The sequence below is a fragment of the Oryx dammah genome, unplaced genomic scaffold, assembly GCF_014754425.2.
Source record: "Oryx dammah isolate SB20612 unplaced genomic scaffold, SCBI_Odam_1.1 HiC_scaffold_25, whole genome shotgun sequence".
Lineage (NCBI taxonomy): Eukaryota > Metazoa > Chordata > Mammalia > Artiodactyla > Bovidae > Oryx > Oryx dammah.
In genome coordinates this window covers 70165686-70188677 of record NW_024070209.1, presented here as the reverse complement: position 1 = coordinate 70188677, position 22992 = coordinate 70165686, and the positions used below count along the sequence as shown (strand labels likewise).

At 35.9% G+C, this 22992-nt stretch overlaps 2 protein-coding genes across 4 annotated transcripts in view; both read left to right on the top strand.

Annotated features, from left to right (window-relative positions):
- The window catches only part of PPP1CB (protein phosphatase 1 catalytic subunit beta), a 35603-nt gene extending 28535 nt beyond the window's left edge, over positions 1-7068 (top strand). For all 3 annotated transcript variants that reach the window (XM_040224345.1, XM_040224346.1, XM_040224344.1), the window contains 2 exons: positions 1731-1865; positions 3992-7068. In XM_040224345.1, the coding sequence (XP_040080279.1) occupies positions 1731-1865; positions 3992-4096 (240 nt within the window). In that variant the 3' untranslated portion in view covers positions 4097-7068. The remainder of the gene's footprint in view (positions 1-1730; positions 1866-3991) is intronic.
- A 9717-nt stretch (positions 7069-16785) lies between these two features.
- The window catches only part of SPDYA (speedy/RINGO cell cycle regulator family member A), a 34748-nt gene continuing 28541 nt past the window's right edge, over positions 16786-22992 (top strand). The window contains exons 1-4 of the mRNA XM_040224160.1: positions 16786-17450; positions 18226-18478; positions 20349-20407; positions 22432-22517. Coding sequence (XP_040080094.1) covers positions 17289-17450; positions 18226-18478; positions 20349-20407; positions 22432-22517 — 560 coding nt within the window. The 5' untranslated portion in view covers positions 16786-17288. The remainder of the gene's footprint in view (positions 17451-18225; positions 18479-20348; positions 20408-22431; positions 22518-22992) is intronic.

Sequence of the window (22992 nt, the reverse complement as noted above, 5' to 3'; positions counted from 1 at the left end):
TGACCCCGTGGACTGCAGCCCACCAGGCTCCTCTGTCCTCCACTGTCTCCCAGAGTTTGCTCAGATTTATGTCCGTTGAGTTGGTGATGCTGTCTAACCATCTCATTCTTTGCTTCTCTCTTCTTTTGCCTTCGATCTTCCCAGCATAAGTCTTTTCCAGTGAGTCAGCTCCTTGCATCAAGTGGCCAAAGTATTGGATGCTGAAGCTCCAATAAAGGAGCTTCCGAGGAATATTCAGGGTTGATTCCTTTAGGATTGACTGGTTTGATTTCCCAGTCAAGGGACTCTCGAGAGTCTTCACTAGTACCATAATTCCAAAGCATCAGTTCTGCAGTGCTCAGCCTTCTCTGGAGAAGGAAATGGCAACCCACTCCAGTGTTCTTGCCTGGAGAATCCCAGGGATGGAGGAGCCTGGTGAGCTGCTGTCTATGGGGTCGCAGAGTTGGACACGACTGACGTGACTTAGCAGCTTAGCAACAGCAGCCTTCTCTGCTTTTTGATATTCTATCTAGGTTTGTCATCACTTTGCTTCCAAGGAGCAAGTGTCTTTTAACTTCATGGCTGCAGTGATTTTGGAGAAAATAAAATCTATCACTGCTTCCACTTTTTCCCCTCCTATGCCCATGCAGTGATGGATGCCATGGTCGTTTTCTAGACACCTCCAAATCCTGTTCTGCTTATGTTCAAGCCTGTTATCTCTAAAATTAAGAGACTTATGATGGGAAACAACACACAGTTTCCTTTAAAAAAAAAAACAAACCCTGTTCTTTTGGTAAATATGTGAATAAATAAACATATGAACAAGCAAACTAAGAACTAAAAGGACCTACTGAATGCCAGGCAGTATGCTGAGCTGGAGTCGATAAGCTGGCCAAGGTCTTAACAGAAAAGGTTAATACCTAAATTTTACCATGAAGTAATAACAACAGGAACATGTGCCTGATACCTAGGTAGAAATTATATAAAAATGTAGATTGTTGTCGAAGTGCTTTCTCCCACTATTGTAGGATGATTTTGCTTAATCAGAATACATAAAAGACTTCAAAATGTATTTTTACGTGTTCTGTAAATAAATAGAAAATGTTTACATGTCATTGCCTACCTCTCAGAGTTGTAGATCTGAGAAACATAAATTGTTTAATTTACTGAGGAATTGACAACAGATTCTAGAAATCATTTTAAATCATTAAGGAAAAGAGTTATATACATAAAAATCTATAGGCAGTTAATTTGTAGTAGCACAATCTGTGTAAATTAAGCTCAGCTTAGTAAAGTTTTCAATGTTTGTAATACTAATAGGAAATTAGAAAGAAGAAGAAAAATGGTTATAACATAATCTGTCTTTCATTGTCTGATTATTGTTCATTGAATCAAGGATTTTATATTTGGACCGTAATGCCATCGTCTAACAAGTATTTGGTATCTCAACTCCCTTTAGACACTGTTCCTATTAGCATATGGAGAATGGTAGTAGAACACTTGAAAATGGTATTTTTGAACTTCAGTAATCATAAATTTATTTCACTTAAGCTAAATTATTGGCTTTATAGGAAAGGAAAGCCAGTTTTAATATTTTCTCGGTTAAGTTTAAGAATAAAAATCAGGCTTCCCAAACAAAATAGGGGTTTGTATTTTTTCGGGTCTTTATCACATTTATCTTAATTAGTACTGATGGTTGAAAATTTTAAAAGACACATAAATGTTTTTTCTTTTGACTTTTTCTCTGCCAGGTTGTGGAAGATGGATATGAATTCTTTGCTAAGCGACAACTGGTAACCCTGTTTTCAGCCCCAAATTACTGTGGCGAGTTTGATAATGCTGGTGGAATGATGAGTGTGGATGAAACTTTGATGTGTTCATTTCAGGTATGCCATATGTATACTTTTGTTTATTTCTTCTTTTTTGTTCTCTTTTTAAATATAAATTTTTAACAACTGGAAATCTTTTTAATTGAAGTATAGTTGATTTTTTAATTGAAGTATAGTTGGTTTACAATATTGAATCAGTTTCTGGTGTACAGCAAAGTGTTACATATATATTCTTTTTTATATTCTTTTCCATTGTGATTTATTGCAGTATATTGAATATAGTTCCTTGTGCTGTACAGTAAGACCTTGTTACTTAATTTATATATAGTAGTTTGCATCCCAAACTCCTAATACATCTCTCTCCTACTCTTTTTCCCCTTTGGTAACTATAAGTTAACATCTAGAAATCTAATTTAAAACTATTGTCAGAAGAATTTTCTTTCAGATTTGTGTTCTTTCCTTGAGGAAGTATAGGAAATCAGTTTTATTCAGAAGTAATTATCACTCTTGGACTCCCTATAGATTTCTATTTTCATTCACAAATACTCTAATCTTTCAGGTATATATCTCATAATTAGAGTTTTTGGAAATCTAAGTCATGTCAGTCATTCTTGGTGGCATGTGTTTAAATTGGAAATTGCTGTTTGAATCCTTAGGTAGTGGCTTTGCTACTAAAAGAATGTGAATTCAGATTTTGTTTTCTTTTGCAAGATGAATGGATGGACAGGTGTTGAGTAGAAAGAGTTTATGAACTCTGATGAAAATTATGTAGAATATTTGCCTAGAAAAACCTTCCAAATAATCTTTAAGTATCCATTTGTGAATATAGAAACACGTACATTTAAGAAAGAGACTAGCTTTAGCATACTACTTAATCATTCTTGTTCATGGACTAAAATAACTTTATTTTTTGTCCTTAACACCCTGTATTCCTCTTAAAAAATGTAAGAAAGGTTTCCATTACTATCAGCTAATACAACTGAATGCTAAATGTTTGATTTCTCATTCAGATTTAAATGTAGTAACCAGGCCATATCCTTCAACGAATAGTTTGTATTTTTGTTTGTGTTTTTTTTTTCCTTTTTTTTTTTTTTTTGATATAACCAAAGTGTTGCTGGGGATGTGGAGAAGTTGGAACCTTATATATTGATAGTGGGAATGGAAAATGGTGCAGCCACTTTGGAAAATAGTTTGTCAGTTCCTGAAAAAGTTAAACATAAAAAGTTTCTATATGACCCAGCATTTCCACTCCTAGGTATATACCTGAAAGAATTGAAAATAGTACTCAAATACATGTATATATACATATTAATAGGAACATTATTTATAATAACCAAAGGTAGAAACAACCCAAATGTTCATCAGCTAAAGAATGAATAAACAAAATGTGGCATATTGTTTGGCAATTAAAAGTAATCAAGTACTCATGCATGCTACATCACAATCAGTATCTCAGTGAAAGAAGCCAGTCACAATAGCACAGATTGTCTGGTTTCATTTATTTAAAATAGCCAGAAAAGACAGTTCAATAGAGGAAAGTAAAGTAGTGATTGCTTAGAGTTGAAGGGGGTTAGGGCAGTCAATAATGGAAATAGAGTGAGTGAGTGCTTTTGGGAACAAGGTTGCTTCCTGGAGTGACAAACATGTTCTAATGTTAGATTATACCAGTGGTTTCATAGTTGTAGAAAGACAACAATTTTTAACATATTTACATTTTAAATGGTGAACTTTATGATACATAATATATATAGCTAAGTGAAAGATCTGTATACACTTAATAAATGAAGATTGAAGAATTTGTGACTAATTACCTTCTAAATAAATAGAATTATGATGAGAACCTGGATCTTTTGACTCTTAGTGTTTTTTCCTTATCACAGAGATACACTAGTTTGAAAATTTTTATACTTAGATCTAAGGATTGAATAGTTGACGGGTTTTGTGTACTTGAGCTTTTGTCACTAAATTGTCAATGGAATGACCAATAATAGTGATATTCAGACATTTGTACTTTATTTTTTGATAATTTTTAAATGTGAGAAATGACTGTAGAACTTTGCTTTTTTTTTCCTACAATTTTACAATTGATGTCATTTATTGAGAAGCCTACTATGTAACAATAATTTCCTTAAACTTATTGTACTTGATAAAGGTAACATTGTTATTAAATTATTTGCTTTAAGATATTGAAACCATCTGAAAAGAAAGCTAAGTACCAATATGGTGGACTGAATTCAGGACGTCCTGTCACTCCACCTCGAACAGCTAATCCACCGAAGAAAAGGTGAAGAAAGGAACTCTGTAAAGAAACCATCCGATTTGTTAAGGACATACTTCATAATCTTTAAGTGTGCACTGTAAAACCATCCAGCCATTTGACACCCTTTATGATGTCACACCTTTAACTTAAGGAGACGGGTAAAGGATCTTAAATTTTTTTCTAATAGAAAGATGTGCTACACTGTATTGTAATAAGTATACTCTGTTATAATATTCAACAAAGTTAAATCCAAATTCAGAATTACCCATTAAAGTTACATCTTCACGTATCACAGTTTTTAAAGCTGAAAAGCATCCCAGTTAAACTAGATGTGATAGTTAAACCAGACGAAAGCATGATGATCCATCTGTGTAATGTGGTTTTAGTGTTGCTTGGTTGTTTAATTATTTTGGGCTTGTTTTGTTTCTGTTTGTTTGTTTTTGCTGAAATAATGGCAAATTCCTTAAATTTTTTCCCCAAACATTTAAAAAAGTGCAATGTGGGAAGATTTTTGAAGACATTCATCAACTGTTAATTTTCCATTGCTTATTTACTTATGTACCTGTTTGATCTTACTAAGAAAACTTATGCCTCATTACAGTAAAAAGGAATTTAGAGATATTTTTTAAAATATGCAAACTGTCCAATCGAGTGATTTAATCAGTTTGGGCAACTGTTAGAGCTGATAGTGAATAATTTGCTTCATACAGAAATTGCCACTGATTTGAGTTTGTGCACTCTAATTTTAACTTATTGATGCTCTATTGTGCAGTAGCATTTCATTTAAGATAAGGCTCATTTAGTATACCCAACTAGTTGGTAATGTGATTATGTGGTACCTTGGCTTTAGGTTTTAATTCGCACGAAACACCTTTTTGGCATGCTTAACTTTCTGGTAACACCCTCACCTGCATTGGTTTTGTTTTTTGGGTTTTTTTTTTTTTGTTCTTGTTGTTTTTTGTTTTTAGATCCACAGAACATGAGAATCCTTTTTTGACAAGCCTTGGAAAGCTGACACTATTTTTTCTTCCTGTGTACGAAGGATGTATTTATATGAATGCTGGTCAGTGGGACATTTGTCAACCATGGGTATTGGGTGCTTGACTGTCTAATATTGCCATGTGAATGTTGTATACGATTGTAAGGCTTTTGTCACTAAAGATTTTTATTCTGATTTTTCATGATTGAAATTCATATGATATTGTATAGACATGCTTTGTAGTGAACTGTAGTAGCAATAATTTCTGTACATGATCAAGGGTTTATTGCAGCCTTTCTTTTCCTGTTCTCTTTTTTTATGGGTAGTGTTAACAAATGACATGAGTAGAAGAGTCAACATAAAGATTTTAGGAGAATTTACAGGACACAAATTCATAATTCTTTGGGTGCAACACTTTTGGATGTGATTCTAAAAGCTATTATTGAGCATTGTCAAATTTGTAAGCTTCATAGGGATGGACATCATATTTATAAATGCCCTCCTATAAGTGCTACCATAGATGTGAAATTCTTGACCTTAATATCGTCTTTGAAAATGTAAATTGAGAATTCTGTTAACTTACATCTTAAGAATTGGCGTATTGTATTACTGCAGGAGATTTGATTTTCAGCACAGTGCAAAGTTCTATCAAATGCATATGTCTTCTTTTTTTCTAATGCCATTTTGTTTTAAAGCACATTTTAAATGTAGTTTTATCATTAGTAAAAGTTGTCTAATTGATATGAAGCCTGACTGGTTATTTTAGTCCTTTTTTTTCCTTTACAGTGAAACATTTAAACACATTTTATTCAAATAGATTTTTAATATCTTTTCTGCTGAATTGGTTCTTTTTAAAAATTGTTCATATAGTGCTTATGATATATTTGGTTAAACAGGCTTTTATCTAATGTGATTTAAATATCTTCCCAACTGAAGAGTAAGTTGAACAATTTTTAATAGAATTTTAGCTGTACTCTTAGTAGTCACAGTGTGAAGGGGGTCTAGAAAATAAGCCTTTGGGAGGAAACAGGGCAGTCTTTTATTTATCTTAGTATTCGTCAAAACACATTAATTTGAATCCTCTATACTGAGTTTTTATAATAATTTAGTCAGGTTAATACTGAATAGTCACTAATTAAGCAAATTAATATTGGTCATTGAATTTGAAGAATGGAAATTTATCACATTTTAAAATTATTCGGTCTCCAAACCACTTTTAACAGCTTCTTTTCATATACTGTGTTCATTACAAATATTATTTGCTTGGTAACACTGTTACTTGAAATAAATAAAACTTTGTTTCTTAGGAGAAGAGTATCAAAAATTCAGTGTCACTAATTTCTATTGTGCTTCCCTGTCACTAATTTATGTCGTTTTTCCTCTCTGAATTTTAATAATTTTCTATATTCAAATTTATCTTTATGCTAAATGTCATGACATTCATAGTCACTGAACACACTAGATAACTGTGATAATGTGATGGATCACATGGATTATGTTGGTCAGTTTCTGTTCTTGAATGGAAAGAATGAACTACAAATATTTGAAGCTTTAGCATTCACTATTTTAATTTTGCCTAGGGAACAGTTTTAATCATGATCAGCAAGACTGGTTTGTTCAAAATGTTGGGTCAAAATACCTGCAAGCAGAATTTAAAGTTTAAAAAAAGTGACTAATTGGAAGTATGAGAGGTTATAGGCCTTTAAAAAAAAATTCATCTGAGGGAAAACCGGAAGCATCTTGAGACGTCTTTTAAGAATATGTAAATGTATATTATTAATACATTGAGCCCAAGAACTTAAATACATCTCCATTTATAAGTTCAGATACATTCCTTTTTCTCTTTGGCAACTCTAACTTTTGAACCAGAAAAAACCCCCAATTTTTTTCTTTTGCATTCTAAAAATGTGTTTAGATAAGAAGGAAAATAGGCAGGCTTACTCTACCCTTGCTACTGTGACTTAATCCACCTCTTCTGTTCCCTGTAAATCCATCCATGAATAAAAAGTGTGCCTGAAAAGGTACTTAACAGCCTCACTGTACCAGTTGCCTGACATAAAAATCCTGTGTCTCTCTTTGCTAATAGATTTTAGTGTTTTATAACTTCCGTAAACAGCTAAAAAGTGGTTAAAAGGAGTGTAAAGTGACAGCATACCTTGCAAAATGAACAGTAGTTAAGTAAGACATAAGTTGATTCCATGTAAGTACATACTTTAAAGTTTTATTATCTTTATTCTCTTTATAATGTTTCAACAAAAGTGAAATTCAGATGCAATGTAGAAATTTTGATCTCTTGTTCAAGTTTTACCTATACATTTGAATGACAGAATTTCTAAATAAATCCATTGATCAGAAAATTTTTTTTAAGTCAAAACTTAATTTCTTCAGCTACCACCTCTTCTTACATTGACTGACTTATTAAATCATAACATTCTTTAATTTCTCATTGTTACTTTCTTTACAGGTGGTCAGTATTTTATTAAACCTAATTTTTACATTATTGTTTCGTTGCTTAATCGTGTTCAGCTCTCTGTGACCCCAAGGACTCTAGTGTTCCAGGCTCTTCTGTCCATGGGATTTTCCAGGCAAGAATACTGGAGTGGGGTGCAATTTCCTTCTCCAGGGGATCTCTGCCCCCCGACCAGGGACTGAACCCAGGTCTCCTTCATTGCAGGTGGATTCTTTACTGTCTGAGCCACCAGGGAAACACTTATTTTTTGTTCTACTTTATTCTTAAGTAGCCATAAATCTTTGCTGTTTTTCTCTTAGGGATCTTTGCCAGCTAATGTTACAAAATCTTACTTGTAACACACATTATTTGGGGTATCAGTAGTGTGGAAGCTTATAAGTGTGTTTTGCGGTCTGTGTTGTACATATGTGAAACAGAGTGAGAATAAACTGCCTGAAGCTCATAGACTCAGTATTTCTTTGATACTGTGTGCAAAAAGGTGGGAACCTAAGGTCTTTCCCTAGAGGCTTTCTGTTAAGCCTGGCCTGAGCTCACCAAGTAAGATATACATTAATTTTTGCAGCTTTCTAAATCTGAGTAATTCAGTGGATGTACAGGCCAAAAAATCTTCCTGAGAGAGCAGTAAGACTACAACTAAACATCTGAAATTAGCATATTATTATACTAATTATAATTATTACTAGTTATTAAGTCAGTGTGCCTTTTAGTATACTAATATATAGTCTTATCATATATAAACACGGAGTTTTGACAAAGTCACAAAGACGTACTACAGAGCAACAATAAAGAAATAGTCCAGAGAAGTCCTTAATATATGTAACAAGTTTGATTGGACTAATTTGTTATATGTAACAATAATAATAATCTTCTAATATATTTCTTCAGGGGGGGAAGAGCAGAGGAAACAAAACTGGGGTGGTGTTGATATAAGGTAACCCTATATCAGGCTACCCTCCAATATGTAATTCTCAAACTGATAACTGGCACCATTTGAAAATGCTTTCACTCACCAACAGGTTGTTAACAAACTGACACCTATCCTACAATTCTTGGGCAAGCATGAGCTCTGTCTCTATAGCTTTCAACATAAGGATTCCTGAAAAGGCAGGTGTGAGGGGTGGAGTCACCTTAATCATATTCTGGTAGATCTCAGGAAATTACCCAATACCTCAGAAAAACTTATGTGAGGCCTAGGGCCCCATTCTTAGCACATGTATCTGTTACACAGTATATGCCTTAAAGTTTTAGAAACAAATCCCCATCTTCCAGGATAATTGCCCTCAGGTTTTATAGCCCATCTTAGTTGGGGCTTGGTCATGCCACTGAAAATCAAATTATCTGCTGTGCAGATCCATTAGTATGTTGGGCATTCCTACAAAAAGTTCTTTTTGGTCCTTAGAAGCCTTTGGGTCTAGATCAGTCTAATTACATATGACTAGAATGTAAACGCATATGGACCAGAGATTTTTGTCTCTTGTTCGCTGATGTGTCTACAGCTCCTGGTGTAGTGCCTGGCAAATAGTATGGATGCAGATGTTGGTTTAATGAATGACAAGTGAGTTTCAAAAATTACTATTATTGGTTCTGTTTTGACACTTTGATCTTTTGGAGAAATTAGTCAAAAATAGTTCCAGTTTTTATCCTCATCTAACTGCTTTTTCTGTCTTACAAGAATGCTGGAATAGTCTCAGGAGAAAATTGATGTGGATCTGAAAACAAAAATAGTTTGTTTTCAGAACTATAATCCTTATTTGGTAAAACGTTGGTAAATAATGATAAGTCAGTGTTCAGTTGGTTGAAGGAACATTTCTCAGCTAGTTGCTGACAGGCACATTGGGGAGATTGTCTCTTGTTCAGTATCAAACTTTCCAATATCCTTATGGTTACTTTCTTGCCTCCCCTTTGCTGCATTTTATTTAGGTTTTATTTTATTGACCTTAAAGTCATCTTTGTTGTGAGCCAGTTCAAACATTTTTAGGAAGGTGATGTAGTTCTGTGTGACACTTTGTCTTTCAAAAGTCAACCTAGTAAATGAACACTTAAAACCAGGAATCAGAACTTGAAAGTGGACAGGCTGTCGCCTCAATTTAACAAATAAGGATTATGTCATAAGTAGAAGCTAGAATGAAGAGAAATAAAAATAGGTATTTTCATTACCGAACAGAAAAGTGAGGTACGGTGGAGAAAACTGGAGAGAAGTTTTATCTTTTTGATTACTGCTCAATGCTAATACTTCTGAAGAGTTTTTAACCTCTACCATATAAAAGAGCAATTAGCTGTACTTGGTCATAGTACAAAATTCCAGGAAGCGAATTTTGCCCAGCTTGAATCAGTGGCTGCCCCTTAAGATTAATCTTTGTCACACAAAGTCTGAAAACATGATGTTGGTAAGATGTCAACAAATGGAAACTCTTACATAAAATTAGTACATGCAGTTCCTTGGCAAATGAATTTAGTTAGCATTGATAATCTCGCTTAGTCGAAAATGTGCATACTCAAAAAGCCAACAGTTTCACTTTAAAGCATTTATAGAAAAACTCCGTGTGTGCCCCATGATAAATATAAGTAGTATTCAAAATATTTGACTTTAATACATGTGCACTGATCAGTCAGCCAACCAACTAATCAGAGCCTGTGCAAGCTATCAGTAACTTAAGTGGCCTTACAGAGACAGCACAACAGATAACCAGGTCTGTGTATGGGAATACTCAGAGCAGTCATAGCAAAAAATAACCCAAACGACTTGACAGGAGCATTGATTCATTATGGTATATTTATAGAACAATCCTATACAGAATGAAAATGATTCACTGTCATGCATTAGCATGTCTAAGTCTTAAAAGTATGGAGAATAAAGAGGATGTTAAGTTTTCAAACAAGATTTATGCTTGGGAATATGGTAAATCTAAAAAAAGTGGAATGGGGGAATTCCCTGGCAGTCCAGTGCTTAGGCTTTCAGAGCCCCTGGGAGGGGGAGGCGTATGGAGTGGGAAAAACAGAAGTCACCTCTTCTGGGAAGTAAGGGAAGGGAGGAGGAGCATACAGAATCTCACAAGTATTATGTTCTATTCCTTGGGTCTTAGGTTTAATGCTTTTTTGGTGGGTAGTGGTTTCTTGAGTGTTTATTTTATGCTTAGCTTGCATATATATTACTAATATTTTTGTATATATCAAATATTTCATTTTTTAACTGTGTATACAATCCCATTTATGTAAAAAATGCCTGGATTTTGATTTAAAATGGGAGACATCCAACTCTATCTTTCACTTAAACACTGTGGAGCCACTGTAAAACCTTAACTGGACTGATTTCAGTTTTGTGGTGTCTCAGGGAAAAAGCCCAAGGAAAGGGAGTGAGATGAGTGAATGGCTGGTTAGTGGAGCAATCAAAACACATTTATAGATGGGCTTTTATGGGCTCCCTTTGTGACACCTCAAAATAGTAACATCAAAGATCACTGATCATGGGTCACCATAACAAATATAATGATAATGAAAATGTTTGAAATATTGCAAGAATTACCAAAATGTGAGAGAGACATAATGTGAGAAAATACTGCTGTTAAAGCCACGCTAACAGACTTGCACAGGTCTGTTAGGGTTGTCACAAACCTTCAATCTGTAAAAAAGAAAATGTAGTATCTGCAAAGCAGCATGCCTATAGTAGACATTCAGTATTCAGTAAACATTCTGTACCCAAGGCTGGAAACTAGTAATCACAGTAAACCCTGATATCTTGGGGAAAAGAGAACCACCATAGAAAGCGGGATGAGGCTTCAAGCGGTGTTTCTTCAAGAGAATCAGTATTTAAGGTTTTCACAGCCAGTTTGTTTCTTGGTTCACTCGAGAAAATGTCCAAGATGCTTAAAAAGAAAAATGAATTCCCAGATTGTATCCTCTTACACGTAGGTGGTTTTTGCCATCCTCTAAAGGGGTGAGAGCCCAAGAAAGAAGGGAACTAAATAATTGTTCTTCAGAGTTGCTGACTGAGGAACTAATTGCTAGGAAGTACCACAAATGGGTTTCCCAGGTTGCTCAGTGGTAAAGAATCTGCCTGTAGGAGATTTGGTTTCGATCCCTGGGTGGGGAAGATCCCCTGGAGTAGCAAATGGCACCCCACTCCAGTATTCTTGCCTGGAGAATACCATGGATAGAAGAGCCTGGCAGGCTATAGTCCATGGGGTCACAAAGAGTTGGACAGGACTGAGCTTGCATACACCACAGATAGGCAAGGCCAGATTCCTTTTTAAGTGTACATGAAATTAGAAGCAGTGGCTGACTTTATGTTTTTGGACTCCAAAATCACTGCACATGGTGGCTGCAGCCATGAAATTAAAAACCGCTTACTCCTTGGAAGTTGTGACGAACCTAGACAGCATATTAGAAAGCAGAGACATTACTTTGCCAGCAAAGGTCTGTCAAGTGAAAGCTACGGTTTTTCCAGTAGTCATGTATGGATGTGACAGTTGGACTATAAGAAAGCTGAGTGTCAAAGAATTGATGCTTCTGAACTGTGGTGTTGGAGAAGACTCTTGAGAGTCCCTTGGACTGCAAGGAGATCCAGCGAGTCCATCCTAAAGATCAGTCCTGGGTGTTCGTTGGAAAGACTGATGCTGAAGCTGAAACTCCAATACTTTGGCCACCTGCTTCAAAGAGTCGACTCATTGGAAAAGACCCTGATGCTGGGAAAGATTGAAGGAGAGAGCACGACAGAGAATGAGATGTCTGGATGGCATCCCTGACTCAATGGACATGAACTTGGGCAAATTCTGGGAGATAGGGACAGGGAAGCCTGGCGTGCTGCAGTCCATGGGGTCGCAAAGAGTCAAGACACGACTTTGTGACTGAATAACAACAACAATGGTGGTAGCTGGAAAATCTAGAAGCAATGCAAGTATCAAAACGGTTTAAACTTGGTCCATCCATTCTGGAGTAGTGTGCAGTCATTCAAAATATTTAGAAGACTACAGCAACATGATGTATCAAAGGGGGTGAGGAAGCAGGTTATAAACTAGAAGGGAAGAGGAAAAGATGGCAGGGACAAAATTTAAAAGCTATGAAGAATCCTTTTACTTACTCATTGAACAAACATTAAGCACCTTACATCCTAGGCACCAGGCCAAGGGCTAGAATGCCACCAAAATGAAAAGGTCCCTGTAGAAGTTAGAACAATAGATTCAACAGGATAGAAGAACATTACCCCTTCTCACAGTGAGCCACAGTATTCACACATTTTTCAGTTTAAGTTGCCTTTTCCTATTTTTCTAATTATTTAACATAGCTAATTTATAATTACTGCTGCAAAGTTCCTCTCTGGTTCTTCGTCCTCCGGCTATTGATGTCTCCATTTTTTGCGTACCTGCCAGTGTATATGTTTGGCGCAGTGGGGCAGAATTCCCAGCCCAGCAGTGCCTCTCTGTCTTGCTAGAGGGGAGATAAATGGCTCTAATCCAAGCCTGACTTTGATATGTGCCCGGGGGAAAGGGATTGTATTAGAAGGCAAGAAGAGGCCTGGTAGGGTCCCGCCTTTTTACCAGGCCCTTTTCGAGAGGGGAAGCAAGGAAGTTCAGTTCAGTCGCTCAGTGGTGTCCGACTCTGCGACCCCATGAATTGCAGCACGCCAGGCCTCCCTGTCTATCACCAGCTCACGAAGTTCACTCATACTCAACGTCCATCGAGTCGGTGATGCCATCCAGCCATCTCATCATCTGTCATCACCTTCCCCTCCTGCCCCCAATCCCTCCCAGCATCAGAGTCTTTTCCAATGAGTCAACTCTTCGCATGAGGTGGCCAAAGTATTGGAGTTTCAGCTTTAGCGTCAGTCTTTCCAGAGAACACCCAGGACTGATCTCCTTTAGGATGGACTGGTTGGATCTCCTGGCAGTCCAAGGGACTCTCAAGAGTCTTCTCCAACACCACAGTTCAAAAGCATCAATTCTTCGGCACTCAGCTTTCTTATAGTCCAACTCTCACGTCCATACATGACTACTGGAAAAACCATAGCCTTGACTAGATGGACCTTTGTTGGCAAAGTAATGTCTCTGCTTTTGAATATGCTATCTAGGTTGGTCATAACTTGCCTTCCAAGGAGTAAGCGGTTTTTAATTTCATGGCTGCAGTCACCATCTGCAGTGATTTTGGAGCCCCCCCAAAATAAAGTCTGACACTGTTTCCACTGTTTCTCCATCTATTTCCCATGAAGTGATGGGACCTGATGCCATGATCTTCGTTTTCTGAATGTTGAACTTTAAGCCAACTTTTTCACTCACTTTCATCAAGAGGGTTTTTAGTTCCTCTTCACTTTCTGCCGTAAGGGTGGTGTCATCTGCATATCTGAGGTTATTGATATTTCTCCCGGCAATCTTGATTCCAGCTTGTGCTTCTTCCAGCCCAGCGTTTCTCATGATGTACTCTGCATATAAGTTAAATAAGCAGGGTGACAATATACAGCCTTGATGTACTCCTTTTCCTGTTTGGAACCAGTCTGTTGTTCCATGTCCAGTTCTAACTGTTGCTTCCTGAGCTGCATACAGGTTTCTCAAGAGGCAGGTCAGGTGGTCTGGTATTCCCATCTCTTGAATTTTCCACAGTTTATTGTGACCCACACAGTCAAAGGCCTTGGCATAGTCAGTAAAGCAGAAATAGATTTTTTCTGGAACTCTCTTGCTTTTTCAATGATCCAGCGGATGTTGGCAATTTGATCTCTGGTTCCTCTGCCTTTTCTAAAACCAGCTTGAACATCTGGAAGTTCATGGTCAAGCAAGGAAAAGTAACGGTAAAAGGTCGGCAGGCGTCGCGCGCAGCCTCGGGCTAGCCCCGCCTCAAGGGGCGGGCTCCGGGCGCTGATTGGCCTGCGTTGGCCTCGCTCTGGTTGGCGGGAGGTCTCGGGCCCCGCGGCGCCACGGTGGAGCGAACTGCGAGTAACCGTCTGAAGCGTAGGGCGTCTGTGAAAGGCTGGCCGCCAGTCCGGCCCTCGCTCACCAGGCTCAGGTTTCCGCAGGTACCCTCCGCTCGCTCTCCGGCTTAGGGCCTCGCCGGCGACTGTACAGTTTTGGTTGTGCCTGGCTCCTTCGTCCCCTCTTGCCTCCAACCCCGCCGGCCTAAATGTGTGAGGCTATGGCGGCGGCGTCTCGACCCCTTCCTCACACTTCCGCCCTTGAGTTTCCTCAGGTGCCGGTGGGGAGGCGGAGGCGTAGCGGTAGGACTGCGCAGAGCCGGGAGGAGCAGGGTGGAGGACGACGGTGCAGTATAGAGAGGAGGCAGGGCACTCCCCTCGGCCGTGTTTGTTGGGGTTTGCCACACTTTGCTCACCAGCTCAGCTGGTTGTGCTCACTAGTCGGCGGGGGAGAGGACAACGGAGACGCGTCCCCAAGGGCTCGTCGTGCCCTCTCCTCAGCGGGCGCTGCCCCCTTCGGAAAGGAAGGCCTTTAGGAAAGAGCTCGCGCCTCCCCGCAGCCCGCCCGTCTTTATACAGCTGAGCGCGGGATAGCAGTGTTTAATTCATCCTGCCTCTTGTGTCCCATTAAACGCATCTTTTTTTCCAGGAGCATCTGCACCAGAATCCTGAGACCTGAGTTGCTGTATCTCAGGGCTATGCCCTTAGCCCATTTATCAAAATTTACAAATGTCCTTTCCTAACATTTCCAGTACGACTGTAGGCCAGCTAGCTTCAATTAAAAAAAAAAAAAATTTAGAAGTAATTGAGAGCCTGTCTCTTTACAAACTTTATTCTTTGTCGTAAGCACATTAAAATATACCTATGGAGCCTGTTACCAATAAAATTTTAACATTTAAATTACGTTTATTAGTTGAGGTGAAATTTGGTTATCTGTCATATTGGGACTCCTTCCTTCAAAGACACTCTTTCTGTAAAAAAAAATACAATAATAGTGCTGCCATAGGTTGAGTTTTTGCCAAACATTCAGCACTGTGCATTATTCATATGGTTCCTTTCCTCATTAACCCTCTAAAATATGTATTATAACAATACCTGATAATAGGTAACTTTAAATGAATACTATGTACCAGCTTCTAAAAAAGAAAATAAGTGCTTTTATTATCTCAATACCACAAGCGAGAAAAGGGAGACTCCCAGAAGTTAAATAACCTAAGATCATATCACTGGGGAGAATCAGGTCTTCATCCAGGTCTCTTGTCCAGTATTTTAACATTTATTTTCAGCCAGTTCTGTCCCTTTGCCTTCAGTCATACTTTAAAATCCTGTCATATATAGTATGGAGATTCCTTTAAAAATTAGGAATAAACCACTATATGACCCAGCAATCTCTTTCCTAGACATATACCCTGAGGAATCCAAAATTGAAAAAGACACATGTAACCCCAGTGTTCATTTACAATAGCTAGAACATGGAAGCAACCTAAATGTCCATTGACAGATGAATGGATAAAGAAGTTGTGGTACATATACATAAGGGAATATTACTCAGCCATAAAAAGGACTACATTTGAGTCAGTTCTAATGAGTTGGATGAACCTAAAGCTTACTATAAAGAATGAAGTCAGTCAGAAAGATAAATATTGTATACTAATGCATATATGGAATCTAGAAAGTGGTACTAAATAATTTATTTGCAGGGCAGCAATGGAGAAGCAGACATAGAGAACAGACTTAGGGACACAGGGAGAGGAGAGAAGACGGTGAGATGTATAGAGAGAATATGAAAACTTATCATATGTAAAATAGCCAAAGGGAATTTGCTGTATGTCTCAGGAAACTCAAACAGGTGTATCAACCTAGAGGGGTGAGAGGGGTGGGGCGGGGAGGGAGATGGGAAAGAGGTTCAAAAAGGAGGGGATATATGTATACCTATGGCTGATTCATGCTGAGGTTTGACACAAAATTCTGTAAAGTAATTATCCTTCAATAATAAATTTTTTAAAAATTATAAAAAAATTATCCTCTGTCTTAAAAAAAATTCTCATTTGACTTGCCATTCTCTTAGTATGTCTAAATAAAGAGCAAAAATTGAAGTTACCTAAAGTTGGAATTTGAACAAAAATGTATCATTGATAGCTTCTCTCCTTAAGCTCCTTCTCCATAACTCTTTTGCCAGTGTTTGCTTATTAATCTCAATGAATTGCCTCCTGTTTCTCTTTTCTCAATTTTTATATGAGGCAGAATAATGTAAAATGTGATCATTATTTTTTTATAGAAAATTTGCATTCTGTTTCATCATATATCCCAGGTTGTTTTAATAAAGCAACATTTTTTAAGTTACTTAACATTAAGTAAAAATGACATAAGATGAGGATCTAGGAAGAAAGAGGAGTGGAGAGGAGGGAAGCAAAGTAGAGGAGAAGGAATTATATATAAAAGTAATTGAATATAACTTAGTCTGCCTAGTTCTTCATAATTTAGCCCTGTGCTGTCTAATATGGGTAGCTACTAGCCATATGTGCTTATTAAACAGTTGAAGTGTGGCAGGTATAACTGAAGAATTTTTACTTTACAATTAAATATTGAAGGAATATAAAATATTTTTCCCTTACCTCCTAGATCATTGTTTTGGCAAGACTACATTTCACTAACTGTTGCAAATTTTAGCATTCAAAATTGAGATATAAGTATAATGCAAACTAGATTTCAAAGACTTAGTATAAAAGAAGAATATAAAATGTCTTCTTGGTTTTTATATTGAGTACATGCCAAAATTATATTTTGGATATATTCAGTTACATAAAGTATATTTGTAAAATTAAATTGACTTGCTTATTTTTGCTTTTTTAAATGTGGCTTTAAAATACAAATTTATGTATGTGGCTCACTTTATATTGGGCAATTCTGATCTAGCCTCACTATATCCAATTTTATTTTCCATTCCTTCCTTCATCAGGGAAGTTTCTGAGAGTCAGGAAGGAGAATCTGTACCTAACTCACTGAACATCGAGGGAGGCATGACTGCCTGGGTCACTGTGAGTTATGGATTCAGAGATTCTCATTAGGGTCTTAAAATAGTTTGCTGCTTTGGCTATTCATAACTGCATTTCCATTACCCTATAAATACTTTGATCATAAAAGTAATACTAGTAATTATGTGAACTAATTACCATCAAATGTAATAGTGATTATGCATATCATTAAATACTGATGGATTAACTTTCAATTTTTATTAGACTAAAGCAGTTTACATTCATATACACTGGTAATCAGCCACTCAAATAGCATAGTCATACACTCACAACTTTAGAAATTCAAGTGATCAGTTTATGAGAATCCGTCAATGCATGCATTTCTTTGCTAGAATTGTTTTCAACTTTTCAAAAATATCAATAAACACTTGTTGAATCAGTGAGTTTTATAACATATCCAGGAATTAACCAGTTAGAAAATGTTTGTGTGTATGTGAATTGCTTTTTAACATAATAATGATATTGATAATAACTTAGTTCTCAAAGCAGTTTGCCTTATTCTATAAAAAATTTGAGATGACAATAATCATATAAAATTATGTCAGTACAAGCAGAATAAAAATTATCAGGAAAAAAGAATACCACAAATAGATTATAAACTCAGCACAGTTTCTATAATTAACTTTAAAATTTGGATTTTAGTTCCCTAGTAGTCAAAGCAAAATAGTATGCAGTATCTTATTATTTGGGAATAGAGACATACCAGGCCCAAAGGAAACATAGCTTTTCTTGAAGTGAACAAGAGTGTGATAAATAACTATGTGTTTTATTTTTACAGGAATCGTGGGAAACCAAAATGAGACATAATCAGCTGTGTTGTGAGACACCACCTACTGTCACTGTACATGTAAAATCGGGGTCAAATAGATTGCATCAGCCTAAAAAACCCATTACCCTGAAGCGTCCTATTTTTAAAGATAGTTGGCCAGCATCTGAAAAAAATGCACATAATAGCAACAAGTCTAAACGCCCCAAAGGACCCTGTCTAGTTATACAGCGTCAGGAAATGACTGCTTTCTTTAAATTATTTGGTAGGTTTAAAATATTGTAATAGAGGTAATTATAAAGTACTTAAAAGTGAGAGAATGTAAGTTTTGTTTTATAATTTTCATGATAATCAAAAAGGATGCTGTTATTTTCTGTGTCAGATTTTCTATCTCAAACCAAATTTGTTTTTGCCTTAGTCTGTTTTGTTTTCTTCCCCAGTGCTAGATTTTTGTTTGTTTCTGTTACTTTTAGAGTAGAAATTCTGACTCATCTAGCTTCTAGACTACTTAATTCAAGTATCAAATGTAAATTCTGGGCAATTCAAGGTCATAGCATGAGTTTTGTTTGACCTAAAGTAAATACACATAAAGTCTCAGGTGAGTTAACTGACTCGTGTCACCGAGCCTGAGGGGTTTCCCAGGACTCAGTGCTAAAACTGAGCAAACTGGCAAGGTTAGTCAACCTAGAGAAGTTTCAGTATAATCTCTGGGGAATATTATTAAAAATTAACTATGCTTTATCATAATGCTCATATAATAAAATTAAATTTTGTTCAGATCTTGAAACGGTGCTGCTTTGCTGATAATCTTAAAAATAGCCAAAAAGAAACTTTGTAGTATTTCTACTGGCCCAAGAAAGAGGACATTTTTTTCTTTTTTTTGAGGTAAGGTAGTAAGGTAGACAGAATAAAGGGTTGGATAGATAGATTCTGGTACTTACCTGTGGGACTGAATCAAGTAGCTATCACAGACTGGTAGATTGAGGTAACAACCTTCCTTGCTTCTAGAGGAAAGAAGATGCATAAAAGAAGAGAGAGGGACAAGAGTATTTGCCCTTCTGAGAGGACAGTAGTCTTTAAAAAATGGGGAATGGGGGTTCCCTCTCTATTAAGAGTAGAGCAAAATTATTACCCACAAACTTTTTTGTTATTCATAACTGAATGTGGGAAATAAGGAAAAATACATGGCTCTACCATTTTAGGTAATTTAAGAAATAGAAATGGAATTAACAAGGCAGAGATTAATTATTCTCAGAAAATTGATACATATTGGAACTTTCCATTTATTTGACTACACTGATAATATTTCTAGGATATAACAAAAAGTTATACTTAGTTATTTAACTAAAAATGAAGGGGGAAATGGAAAAAAGTGAATTTTTTTTCCAAATTATTTTCTGACAGCTACACATATATTTTGGTATTATGTATTTGAGCCTTTATTTGAAGTGAGTGTTTTTTACCTATTTTTTGGATGTTATTCTTTTTAACAGTATTTTTTGTCTGTTGATCTTTTTGTCATAACACTCTTTCCAAAATTAAATGTTAGTTATAAATAACTAATGAATTTTAAATCTCCCTTACATAGACATGTGTATTTGGATAATAGATAATTGGACAGAGGTGAGATAAATATGAGGATAGAAAAAGAACCCCAAACTAAAAATACCCTATACATAAAAGGAGAAAGTGTTTAAAAAAAAAAAAGACATTTAGAAAACAGTATTCATTGAGTCATTATTTCTTAATGACTGAGTTATCTTTTATCAGATTCCATTTCCACCTGTTAAAGATTTGTTTGGAAATTAACAAAGAGCCCATCTAGAGCTACCCAAAACATTCCTAAAAGAGCTACTGGAATATTCAGTAAATCAGACATTTCTGGCATTCCCCCTCTAGTCTGGGCTATATCTTAAGGCAAATCAGATAGGAAGCCAAAAAATAAAGTGGTAGTTTTCTGTACAGTGCCTGCTTTGGTAAACACACTAAAGAACCAAAAACTATACTTTGTACAACACCAGTTCAGCCATTTGGTGTGATTTATAAGCATTGTTTATAATCTCCTTATGTAAAAATTAATTCTTCAAAAGGAAACCTGTTTTCAAAAGACAAGTCATAGCCTTCTTTTGTTGTAGATGATGATTTAATTCAGGATTTCTTGTGGATGGACTGCTGCTGTAAAATTGCAGACAAGGTAAATTTGATAACAGTATAATCATTAACTAGCATTTTTATGTTACTGGACTGTCCGGACTTTAATGAACCTTATAATGATTTTCTATCTTACTAATTAAGGTTAAGAAAAGAACTAACTTAATGTTGCTCCTTCAAAATGGAATCCTTAAATGTTAGTATACAACATACATTCATTCCATCTATACTCAAGGATTGTAAAATATTATTGATTTAGGTTCATATGATCTTAAACCCATATTTGTTTGATTTAAAACAAGAATCACTATAGACGTAATATGTTTTTTGTTTGTTTGGTTGGTTGTTTTTGGTTTGCTTTTACTTTTTATTCTTTTTTAATTGAAGTTCAGTTGATGTACAATACAGGTGTACACTATGATTCACAATTTTTAAAAGTTACACTCCATTTATAGTTATAAAATATTTGCTGTATTAGGCTTAATATGTTTTGATCCGAATTGTTAGCTTTTATAAGGTAATAACATCTGATAAAAGTGGTTGATTATACATTTTACTATTTTGTAGATAATTTAAATGAAACAAATCCCAGTAATCTTGTAGAGTAAAATTAATCTTATTCTTTATATAGGAATCAGTGTTTCATAAAAGAACATCATGATGCTGATTTATACATTAGGGATTGTGCTATCTCTATACTCTTTAGGTTTAGCCAAACAGTTAGAATTTCAGCTTTATAAATGTCATCTTAGACCAGTTAGTCATATCAGAAAATGCAGCATGACTTCATATCCCATTTAAGATAATGTGCCAACCAAGAGAAAAGAGAATGAACAGACTACCTCATGATTAAATACCCATTAATTTAATATTGATGTAAACTCTTTTAAGCTTAAGATAACAAAAATAAAATTGGAGGTTTTCTTTTAATTTTATAAAATTTCAAACATGCGGTAGTACATTTAAAATTATAATAGAGACAATAGAACAAAGACCATCTGTGTACCTACCATCCAGCTAAAACAGTCATTAACTCATGGCCATTCTTGTTTCTTCTCATTTCTCTCCCTAAAACTGAATTATTTTGAAGCAAAGCCCAGACAGCCTAACATTTTATCCATAAATATTTAAAGACGTACTTCTAAAAAGTGAGATCTTTCTAAACATAATCAGTGTCACTAATACCTTTAAAAATTAACAGTAATGCCGTAATATCAAATATCCAGTTCATGTGGACTTATAAAGTTTAAATTTTAGTTTTAAGTGCCTTATTGGTAATTAAAGTTGTTGGACAGCAGGGTGCAGTGCCTCTAAAGTAATTAACCAAGAATAGTGTATCTTAACAAACTAGTATCGAGTCTTCTACTGAAAGTTACCTTGAAAAACTTGGGAATCACCTTTGTGGTCAAACCTGCGAAGGTAGGATGAATTAGCTATCTTACGAGAGGGCATCTAATATATTTGTATTGTAACTTGTTTTTAACTTGAACAGGCAGAATCTGGCATGGGTCCTAATAACAGGCTAGACATGTCTTCCTAATAATACATTTAAAACACTTTTCCCAGTGAAAATAGAGCCAGGTGATTCTAATTTCTGGTTAGAAGTTATTTTTTAAATTATTTTGAGCATTTTGAGTATGGATGTCTACAACTAACTCAAAGAGTTGAGGGGGAAAAAATTGCATATACATATAATCAAGCCAGTGTGGCAACAGAGTAACAGTTGATGAATCTTGGTAAAGGATGTATGGTTATTCACTTGGTTATTATTTCAGCTTCTTTATATGTTTGAATAATAGGAAAAAATGAGTTTGGGGTTCAAAAAATATTGGCAAGAATAAAATTTAGGAGTTGATTCCAATTATGACTTAATCATAAGTGATCCAGAACTATTTCTCACTGTTCATATGGATTAAAGGAAGCCAAAAAATAAGGACTCAAATAGGTGTGTCTGTAATAAGGATAAGTAATGCTTTATTGTTTTAGCATAGAAAGACAGCTAGTTTAAAGCAGTTTTACTTATGAAAGCAAAACATTAATTTTAACTTTTAACTTTTTTCTCTATAGTATCTTTTGGCTATGACCTTTGTTTATTTCAAGAGAGCTAAATTTACTATAAATGAGCATACCAGGATAAATTTCTTTATTGCTCTGTAAGTATACTTTCTACCAAGTGATTCTTATGGTAGTTATTTATAAGTCGTGTCAGACTCTTTGTGACCCCATGGACTATATAGTCCATAGAATTCTCCAGACCAGAATCCTGGAGTGGGTAGCCTTTCCCTTCTCCAAGGGATATTCCCAACCCAGGGATGAAACCCAGGTCTCCCGCATTGTGGGTGGTTTCCTTATCAGCTGAGCCACCAGGGAAGCCCAAGAATACTGGAGTGGGTAACCTTTCCCTTCTCCAGAGGATCTTCCTGACCCAGGAATTGAACCAGGGTCTCCTGCATTGCAGGCAGATTCTTTACCAACTGAGTTATCAGGGAAGCGCAATATATACAATACCTCATTTAAAATAGAGGCTGTTTAAACCCTGGTATGTATCTTTGAATAGGCCTTCCTGTTTAAAGGCTGTATGGTTTTTTTTTACTTTAATAGGATATTCTTATGTTCTTTTCTTTGATC